The 11,138-nt window shown below is 42.1% G+C and overlaps 1 protein-coding gene across 1 annotated transcript; it reads left to right on the forward strand.

Moving 5' to 3' along the window:
• The first annotated feature begins 250 nt into the window (after positions 1-250).
• Positions 251-1,880, forward strand: LOC131995705 (putative nuclease HARBI1). The gene is made up of 4 exons (XM_059364616.1): positions 251-631; positions 693-837; positions 896-1,246; positions 1,804-1,880. Exons 1-4 carry the CDS (start codon positions 251-253, stop codon positions 1,878-1,880), a joined length of 954 nt encoding a protein of 317 aa, XP_059220599.1.
• Positions 1,881-11,138: the final 9,258 nt, after the last annotated feature.

Below are 11,138 nucleotides of genomic sequence, written 5' to 3' on the forward strand. Positions count from 1 at the left end.
GGTAATAAAATTCAATGATTTGCAAGCGTTGCTCGTTAGTAAGTCTATTCATGATGAAATGTCAAAGCATACTGAGCATCTTTCTCTTTGACACCATGTCTGAAATCCCACGTGATCTGTCAAATACTAATGCATGAAAATCCTAACCTCAAAAAAATCACCCTTTATAACATTGTAAATATAGGCTGATTAAAATCACACTAGGTTTGAAAAGTACTAGAGAGTAAACAAAGCGGCTTTCAAGTACCTGATGGATGTACTTACTTCCCACATTCTACCATCACAAAAGTCGTTTGCAGTAGCCCCTATAGTGAAGTTAAGTGCGGCATTGCGTTTCTTTGCCGAAGGTGGTTACCAAACAGGAATTGGTAAAGATTGTGACGTGTCCATGGCCCAAAGCAGTTGGAGTAAAGTTCTGGCAAAAGTGATACAGATATTTGAAGAAAACTTATGCCCAAGATGGATAAGATTCTGGAGAACAGAAGATGAAAAAATTAAAATTGCACTAGCTTTTTATACAAAACATGGTATTCCAAGTGTCGACGGAACCCATGTCCGCATTATTGCACCCAAAAGTAATAAAGATTTGTATTACAATAGGAAAGGATACTACAGTTTGAATGTAATGTTGGTAAGAACTTTCACAAATTTTTTTATTATCCTCAGAGCGATGAATAATATAAAAATTACAGGTCTGTGACCACGAGCTTAGGATTCAATATGTAGACGCATCACACCCCGGCGCGTGCCACGATTCATTCATTTGGAATAACAGCGAATTGCGAGCTCACCTAGAAAAACCATATTCAATAGGCGGTAGCAGTTATTGGCTCCTTGGTATGACTTTAATTGAGAAAATAATGTATTCATAGAGTAACAATGCATCTTTTACCAGGAGATGCAGGGTATGCTTTAGAACCATGGCTGATGACACCCCATAGAAGACCACAGGATGGATCCGTTGAATTCAAGTTTAACGAAGTCCATTGTAAATGCCGCAATGTAATTGAACGTATTAATGGCGTCTTGAAAAATAGGTGGAGGTGCATTCTTGGTGCTAGAGAGCTGTATTACACTCCGGAAGAGGCAGTAAAAATAATTAATATTTGCTGTGCATTGCACAATAATTGCATTAGTTTCAAATTCAATACTGCTATAAATGAGGTGGTTAATTTTGACATTTTCAGCATGAGTGATAGTGATGTGGTATCTTCACTTTCCCTATTCTATTTATCTGTTGCTCAAAGTATTAGAAATAGTATTGGAAATAATCTGTAATACATATCTAAATATACAAATAAGTTCTGTTTAGACCTTGCTAAGTACATTTCTTAGTTTAAAATAATACAACAATGAATTACCACAACCACATTTTGTTTATAACAAACTAAAAAAAATTACCATTTAATAGAAAAAAAGCAAAAAAATTCAGGTACGAATGTTATTCTTAGATATCAGTCATAAATTTTATCAAAGCTTTTATCTACTTATACTTATAAATTTTTTAATTCTTCGGTTTCTTTCAAATTTGTCCTCAACTTCCCCAAGGCGCAACTAAATTGTGCCGCTTTTTCTCTCTCAATTCCTCTTTCTTTAAGTCATAAAGGCGGTCAAAGGATCGATAAAGCTTTTTTTGTATTTTGCTGCTGGTCTTTCATAGCATCCACCATTTGTTTTTGAATAGTGATCTCTTCGGCAAGCACTTCATTAGTAGAAATATTTCCCAGCACTTCCTTCGACGCGTTTGTTTTCCTTTTTTTGTCGGTGGTATTGAGCTTGTCGTTGCTATTTTATCCAAACTAGTTTCCCCCACTTCACCGTCGGATTCCAGCACCGAATTGGGACGTTCACTTCAATTGGAATTGCATCACTTCAATTGATACTTGAAAGCATATGTTCCATGTTGGGGCCTCCACCATTTCCTCGAGCGTGTCTCAGGTTTTGTGCTGACTTCTGCCGCATGTATTTTTTTTTTGGTCGCACCATACCTTAAAAGTTCGGCATCACTGCATCACTTAAATTGGGACGTTCTCTGCATTCTCGTTCGCAATCTTTGACGAAGTCCCTAACCCAAATTTGTTGGCCACTCCTTCCGCAGGCTCCTTCATCCCAATTAAATTGTATATGGCTTGCTCGTTACTTGAAAGCATCTGTTCCATGTTGGGGCCTCCACCAGTTCCTCGAGCGTGTCTCAGGTTTTGTGCTGACTTCTGCCGCACGTATTTTTGTTTTTGGTCGCACCATACTTCAATTGGGACGTTCTCTGCATTCTCGTTTACAATCTTTGACGAAGCCCCTAACCCAAATTTGTTGGCCACTCCTTCCGCAGGCTCCTTCATCCCAATTAAATTGTATATGGCTTGCTCGTTACTTGAAAGCATCTATTACATGTTGGGGCCTCCACCAGTTCCTCGAGCGTGTCTCAGGTTTTATGCTGACTTCTGCCGCACGTATTTTTTTTTTGGTCGCACCATACCTTAAAAGTTCGGCATCACTGCATCACTTCAATTGGGACGTTCTCTGCATTCTCGTTCGCAATCTTTGACGAAGCCCCTAACCCAAATTTGTTGGCCACTCCTTCCGCAGGCTCCTTCATCCCAATTAAATTGTATATGGCCTGCTCGTTACTTGAAAGCATCTGTTCCATGTTGGGGCCTCCACCAGTTCCTCGAGCGTGTCTCAGGTTTTGTGCTGACTTCAGCCGCACGTATTTGATCGCACCATACCTTAAAAGTTCGGTTATTAACCATAAACTGAAAACCACAATTTCCACTCTGCAAGACTTTTTGTTGGTGGTCCTGCAGCATTTAATTCCGTCTCCAAATTGCGCCATACCCGATTCAGCTCCTCTTTGGTCCCTTGAAACCATCCTCGAGCAATATCTGGATGCATTTACATCGTGTTCAAAAGAACATCCATCTGTTTTTTGTTTTTGACCTGAAAGCAAAAAAAAAAACAAGTAAAAGCGTGCTTAGTTCGGCCGGGCCAAATCTTATATACCCTCCACCATGGATCGCATTTGTCAAGTTCTTTTCCCGGCATCTCTTCTTTGGCAAAATAAAAGGATATAAGAAAAGATTTGCTCTGCTATTAGAGCGATATTAAGATATGGTCCGGTTTGAACCACAATTAAATTATATTTATGTTGGAGACCTGTGTAAAATGTCAGCCAATTCGAATAAGAATTGCGCTCTTTGTGGGCTCAAGAAGTAAAATAGAGAGATCGATTTATATGGGAGCTGTATCGGGCTATAGACCGAGGAGGCTCAAGAAGTCAAGATCCCATCTCGGTTTATATGGGAGCTATATCAGGTTATGGACCGATTTGAACCATACTTGGCACCGTTGTTGGATATAATAACAAAACACGTAGTGCAAAATTTCATTCCAATCGGATAAGAATTGCGCACTCTAGAGGCTAAAGAAGTCGAGACCCCAGATCGGTTTATATGACAGCTATATCAGGTTATGAACCAATTTAAACCATATTTGGCACAGTTGTTGGATATCATAACAAAATACTACGTGCCAAAATTCATTCAAATTGGATAAGAATTGCGCCCTCTAGAGGCTCAAGAAGTCAAGACCCAAGATCGGTTTATATGACAGCTATATAAGGTTATGGACCGATTTGAACCATACTTCACACAGATGTTGGATATCATAACGAAACACGTCGTGCAAAATTTCATTCCAATCGGATAAGAATTGCGCACTCTAGAGGCTCAAGAAGTCAAGACCCAAGATCGGTTTATATGGCAGCTATATCAGGTTATGGACCGATTTGAACCATACTTGGCACAGTTGTTGGATATAATAACGAAACACGTCGTGCAAAATTTCATTCCAATCGGATAAGAATTGCGCACTCTAGAGGCTCAAGAAGTCAAGACCCAAGATCGGTTTATATGGCAGCTATATCAAAACATGGACCGATATGGCCCATTTATAATACCAACCGACCTACACTAATAAGAAGTATTTGCGCAAAATTTCAAGCGGCTAGCTTTACTCCATCGGAAGTTAGCGTGCTTTCGACAGACAGACGGACGGGCGGACATGGCTAGATCGACATAAATTTTCACGACGATCAAGAATATATATACTTTATGGGGTCTCAGACGAATATTTCGAGTAGTTACAATCAGAATGAAGAAATTAGTATACCCCCATCTTATGGTGGAGGGTATAAAAATACTTACATCTTAAATGCAACTCCCTTACAAATGTTTGGCGGAATTATTCCCAAAATGATGATGACAACATCGCTTTCTCCCTTCTAATGACATTCATAATAGCTACTTTTTTCCATGGGAGAGTTTCCCCATTTTCGAAAAAAAAATGCAATCGGCAAATCGACACAGATATACGAAATGATGCAAAATAATGGCTCGTCGCCATCGAATTGGTATGGGTTAAACAAAGAACGCCTAGTTTCAAATCCCGGGTAGAGCCTCAGAAAAAGTTTTTCGTGGTGGTGTTCCTCTCATAAATGCTGGGCATATTTGTGGTGTTATCAGCAGTGTTGCCGTTTTTGGTAGGTTCCTACCAAAATTGGTAGCTTTTTATTTTCTTGGCCAATTTTTGGTAGGTTTTTCCAACATATAATTACTGAACAAATCGCGGGGTATAACTCAATTCACTTCTTGTCGTTACTGTGAATTCGTTAAGAGTGCAGAATTAAGCCAAGCGAGGGACCAAGGAGGAAAAAGGGCGTAAGGGCGGAACGTAACTACTGGGACGAGTATTATGGGATCTCTTCCAAATTTAAACGTAAATTCTGGATAGGGAAAGCGGCTTTTGTGCGTTCAACGCCTTAATCGGAAAACAGGGCTATGCGGCAGCTGCATACAACGATAGTCAAGTTTGGTATATACACAAATGTTGAAGGGTACATGCATCTCGCTGAAATGGGAAGTAAAAACGCTCAAACACTTAAATCGGTAGATTGCTCTGTCCAAACTCGGCACGATTGTTCATTGAAATCGGGACAAAAATACGAATTTATGAACTCAAGATTTCTTATGGGTATAAAGGGTGCTATATAAAAGTATAGGCCATCTTCGAACTTAAGGCTGTAGAGTGATTTCAACAAACGGACAAACTACAACAAACAGCAGTAGTTTGTCCGTCGTCCGATGCATACGTGTTTGTTTGTCTGTGGTCCGCGTTAATGTATTACTCCATTACGTTTTTTTCGTGAATTTGTGAAAAAAGCAATAACTACAACAATGGCACCCTTCAAAGTGATAATAAAAAAACAGAATCTGTGTCCAAAACAATAAACCAAACAAAAATTCCATCTAAAGTTCTTAAGTGCAAGTTCATAAGTCAATAACAACAACCCGGTTGTCTAGTTTTTCGTCATTAAAAATCAAATACAAGAAACAATAACAACAATACGCGCCTCAGCCTCTTCACCTGTTTAATAATGCAGCCGAAACTACGACAATAACAACAATAAACCATCCATCGCTACCTGCGTCGGGGCAGACCGGCAGCACTCGCGAATCGTTTGTTTTTTTTTCCACCACACAAAGGGCTTTCATGCCTATCTGCTTGTGGTGTATTCGTTGCCCCTTTCCTTTCCCGCTTCGTGTGCAGTGGCTGACGCTCTTGTTCTCTTGTCGCTGTCACCCCGCTGTTTAAGGCATAACTCTAAACAGTAGGGGTATTCACGGCGATAAAAGATCAGGTTTGAATACACTGATAACGTTTAATATTTCTGATTGGCACAATGTTTGGTGAGTTTAGAATACATTTTGCCAACATACGAGGGATACGTTCGAACTTTTTCGTGGTATATTTCCATGTTCATTATCATCGACCTGATGTCTTCGCTTTATGTGAAACCCAGGTGGGTGAGGATTCTGATCCACAAGATTTTCACATTCCAGGGTATCACACTCTATCTCTTGTTATCCCCCACAGGGGCCTTGTGCTATATGTACATAATGATATAGTGTTCTAAAGGCAGCAACACTTGGGCTCACAAGATCCGGAATTTAATTCCATTTGGGTTAAATTTAGGATTGGAACACACATACTTTACTTCGGGTTCATATATAGAAGTCTAAACTCGGAGAGGCAGATTTCCTTAAGCGGCTTTGACTCCCTTTCCGACTCAATTACTACAATCTTAGAGGATTCTTCGGACAGTGAAATCGTTGTTGCTGGCGATTTCAATGTCCATGACTCCTCTTGGCTTTCCCATTTTTCGCGGAGGGTCAATACGCCGAGCTATTCGCCGCGCAGAACGGTCCGATGCAACTAGTGAATGAACCGACACACATTTCATGTGTCGAAGGGAACCAACATAACACTCTTGACCTATTCTTAAAATCGCCCCCTGAGAAGTATGAAGTTAATGTCCTTGCGCCTCTTGGTAATTCCGATCACTGCACCATTTCAGCGTCCTTTTCGTATTCTGCTCTTCGCGCCGCCTCTTCCCCAGCCCCGAAGTGGTCAATTTTTGTATACGAAAGAGCACGTTGGGCTGAGCTCAACGAGTTTTTCCAACATTTTAATTGGAAACTTTGTTTTCTAAACGGTGACGTAAATGCTGCTGCCGAAATGGTGCAGGAAGTAATATTAATAGGAATGAGATCGTTCATTCCGACTAAGAATTTATCGGTTAAATCAAAAGATAAAATTTGGTTTAACCGGGAATGCAGAGATGCTGTCAGATCAAAGGAGGATGCATTTAGGACTTGGCGTCTGAACAAAAATGCCAATACCGAAATGCTGCGCAAAAAGGCAAGAACTTTGTGTGGAAAAACTTGAAAGGAAAGTTTCTTTACGAACGGCGTCTTCGTGCCAAAGTTATTGCTTCTCCGAGAGGAAGCAAGAGCTTTTGGTCATTCGTAAAAAGAGTAAAGGGCAACCCATTGGCAATCCCAACTCTCGTTAAGGATGATCAGGTATTCACTGACCCGGTTGATAAGGCTAATCTACTGGTTTAAATGTTTGCAGGAAATTCTTCCTTGCAGCTCCCCGTGATTGATAGTGTACCTAGTTCGATGCCGCAGATAGTCTTTCGAACACGTGGAGTTAAAAGGGTCCTTGCGGATCTCGACGTTAATAAATCTCTGGGCCCGGACAGTATATCAACACTTGTCCTTTGTTAGAATTCTTCGACGCTTGCTCGTCCACAACGCAACCTTTTCAACCTTGCTTACCGTGCGGGTGTTTTCCGCCCAACCCCAAGAAAGGTGGGCGAACAACTCTGCGAATTACTGGCCAATTGCGATATGCTCCGCACTCTCCAAGGTATGGAGAGTATGGTTAACCATCATCTTGTCAGATACTTAGAGTCTAACGGCCTTCTTAGTGACAGACAGTATGGGTTCCGCAGAAATCGCTCTACGGGAGACCTAATGGCATTTTTGTCGGAACGATGGAGTCGCTCTATCCACCATTTTGGTGAGACTAAGGTCGTGGCTCTGAATATCTCCAAGACATTTGATAGGGTCTGGTATGGTGCACTTTTATCAAAGCTTGTCGCTTTTGGTGTCGGTAATAACTTCGTTCGATTTATATCGAGCTTTCTCAGAGATCGCACTATACGAGTTGTTGTTGATGGGTTCTCATCAGGTGAGTATACATAGACCGCAGGTGTGCCACAAGGCTCTGTTCTTTCCCCTTCCCTTTTTCTTATTTTCATTGACGATCTATTGGGTCAGACTTCGAATCCAGTCTATTCATTTGCCGATGACAGTAGTCTGTGTCATTCATATTCATTCGACCATAGGCCCAGTCCTCAAGAAAATGCCATTTCCAAGTGGGGGAGACTTTAACGCACAGAAGACGCAGTGCTGTTTCTTGTCTCACAAGCGATTCACTGACATACATCAATCGTCGATATTCATCGACGGTATAGATGTTGAGCAGTCAGATGCTCTTGATGTTCTGGGCATGAAGATACAATGTAATGTCCGTTGGTCAAAACGCGTATTCGAAATGTCGAAAGAAGCATTCAAGTGTTGGGCTTTCTTAAGCGGTGCAAAAATATTTCACTTCTTCTGAACTTCTCAATATCCATACTATCTACCATCAGGCCGCGGATGGAATATAACTCTCATACATGGGCAGGAGCTTCAAAATCATCCTTGGAGTTACTTGACCAGGTTCAAAGGAGAGCGACGGTGTTGATTGGGGACAGTAGGGTATCCAACTCGTTGCTTCTCTTGGACATCGTCGGAATGTGGGTAGCGTTGTATTTCTCTATCGTTATTTTCATGGCGTGTTTTGCAGGGATATTCGTCTTCTAATCCCTGACGTTGGGATTTTCACCAGGAATACAAGACTTGCCAGGAACTCACACTCGTTTGTAATCGATTGGCCATTCGACCGTACCATGAATTACCGAGAACATTCATTTTTCGCCCATTTTTCGAACCATTCGTTTGTGGAATCGACTTCCGGCTAATGTGTTTCCCACCGACATTGACGTTCAGAAATTTAAGACTAATATCAATAAACACTACTCCCTCTTTCCCCCCTCCAACCCTTATCTTCCCTAATTGCCAACGCAATGCACTGCATATATAGGAGACATCCCCTGCGTGTTGGTTACGTGAAACAAACAAAAAACACAAAGTTGGCATCCCTGTGTAGTGTACTGTTAAAGTCACTCTCGAACCCCGGAAGAAGGGATGGCAGGACCTTGGTAATATTGGCAACGTAACTGTGGTCCCGAAGAGATACGACAGGTTGTTCAACCGTCAACTTACTGAGCCATTTGTCGTATCCGTTGTCTCCAAGCCGATGGACAGCCATCAAAATTTAAAGTGGACGAAGTTACGAATGTCATCCGTTGCGCCAAGTCATTCAAGGCGTTCGGCCCAGACGGAATCTCTACACTGATGCTGAAGATTCTGGTTCTATCTGGAGTCGAGTATCTTACAATAGTCCTCCACTTGTCTTTGAACACTCTTATGGTGTTCGATGTCTGAAAGGTGGGCAGAAGCCTGGAAAGGACCGAGGTAAGGGGGAGTCGTTCAAGCCGATCTCCCTTCTCTCACCAGTAGCCAAGACGCTTGAGCGACTACTCCTCACGAGCCTCATTAGATAGCACAAAAACTGCTTTGCATGTCATCGCCGCACACATTTGCCGCGGCCTGAATCAGTCCAGACCATGTGATAGGACGTTTTTCGTGGCACTGCACCTATCGAAAGCATTTGACACGGTCAGCCATGCCAAACTATTTGAGGACATCGCCAACACGTCCCTCCAGGCGAAACTGTAACGCTGGGTCGCGAGTCGTTTGTGGAATTTAGGGATACGAAGTCGAAAAACAGTAGAGTGAAACAGGGAGTTCCCCAAGGCAATGCAAGTTTTGCCCATGGACATTCTACTAAGGAACTTCTCACATATCAATGAGTGCAGTCCGATTCAAGTTTAAGCTCAGTGATGAGCGGCGAGTCCGAGTCCGAACGGCGTGCCGCAGAGCGACACGTCTTTGGGGAGAAGTTTTTACATGGCAAAGTACCTCGCAAATGTCGCCAGCATTAGGAGGGGAAAGCCACCGATGAAAATTTTTTTCTAATGCTGATGCGTTCAGCATTATAGGCGGACATGCTAACCTCTGCGCTATGGTGGCCTCCAATAGGGGATATGTCCTTCGCTCAAAATCAATGAGTGGAGTCCGATTAAAGCTGTAGCCTAATGATCAACGACCACTTTTTGCCAAATCCGAAGGAAGGGCTTCTTAAAGACAAGTTTTCGAAGAAAAGTGGCATATGGCATTATACATCACAAATCAGATCTGTCAATCAGTTCTCATGTGGACCACCTCCATCAGGAGACAAAGATCCTACCAGTCTAAGCAATACCTTTTGGGCTGTTATCGCAGAGACCATCCAAATCATCATCTTGTGGATAGGTATCCAGCGCCCATAAGCTTTAAGGTAGATCTACATGCTCTAGAGCGTGAGGTTAAGCGTTACTAGAGAGAACCTCTAGATCAAGCGGGTCTAGATAACATTCATGTAGACACGGTAGCAGATGCGGTAAATAACTACCGGGTGAATGTAGTCCTTGGAGAACGACCGCCTCCCATTACACCTGAAGAAATTGACCTCCCACGGCAAACCAGAGGAGTTCTGGCTCAATTACGATACGGCAAATGCAGCCGCCTCAACAACTATAGAACAAGAATTGATGTTTAACTTCTCAGTCAGATCCACTCGACTCAGACCCAGATCCCTCTGGACGCACTCCATCTTAGTCGCAGAGTTCCTGAATCTGGATACTTAACAGAATCAAGCAGACGAAAGATAGAACACAACAAACTGCTACAACAACAATTGTCGCCGACATTAACGAGGGGAAATTTTCCACTGAATATGCTTTCTGGGGATTCAACCGTGATTTGAGCTTCGACGTTCTGATGGGTCAACCAAGTCAACAGCTGGACGATTATAATAAAAACAATCGATGGCGAGCCCGGATTTTCTTTATACCTACCACCATAGAATGTGGGTATGCTAATTGAGTCAATCCGTTTGTAACACCTCGAAATATTCGTCCAAGACCCCATAAAGTATAAATATTCTTGATCGTCTCGACGTTCTGAGTCGATCTAGCCATGTTCGTCCGTCCGTTCGTCTGTCGAAATCACGATAGCTGTCGAACGCGTAAAGCTAGCTGCTTCAAATTCTGCTCAGATACTTAATATTGATGTAGGTCGTTGGGGTTTGCAAATGGGCCATATCGGTTCAGATTTAGATATAGCTCCCATATAAACCGATCTCCCGATTTGACTTCTTGAGCCCATGAAAGGCGAAATTTTTGTCCGATTTGGCTGAAATTTTGCATCTAGTGTTCCGCTATGATTTACAACAACTAAAACAAATCGGTCTATAACCTGATATATTGTAGCTCCCGTATAACCCGATCTACCGATTTGACTTCTTGAGCCCTTACAAGCTGTCCAATTTGGCTGAAATTTTGCATACAGTATTCTGTTATGACTGCCAATAATTGTGCTAAATATGGTTCGAATCGGTCTATAACCTGATATAGCTCCCATATAAACCGATCTAGGATTTTGACTTCTTGAGCCACTATAGGGCGCAATTCTTATCCGATTTGGCTGGAATTTTGCGTGAGACGATTTGTTATGACTTCCAATAAC

The sequence above is a fragment of the Stomoxys calcitrans genome, chromosome 1 (assembly GCF_963082655.1).
Source record: "Stomoxys calcitrans chromosome 1, idStoCalc2.1, whole genome shotgun sequence".
Lineage (NCBI taxonomy): Eukaryota > Metazoa > Arthropoda > Insecta > Diptera > Muscidae > Stomoxys > Stomoxys calcitrans.

Bases quoted from the DNA above. Each gene is read 5' to 3' on its own strand.
- LOC131995705 (XM_059364616.1), top strand. From the start codon at position 251: ATGGATGTACTTACTTCCCACATTCTACCATCACAAAAGTCGTTTGCA. The intron at 838-895 runs GTATGACTTTAA...ATCTTTTACCAG, and splicing joins TAGCAGTTATTGGCTCCTTG to GAGATGCAGGGTATGCTTTA. The intron at 1,247-1,803 runs GTATTAGAAATA...TATCCAAACTAG, and splicing joins CTATTTATCTGTTGCTCAAA to TTTCCCCCACTTCACCGTCG.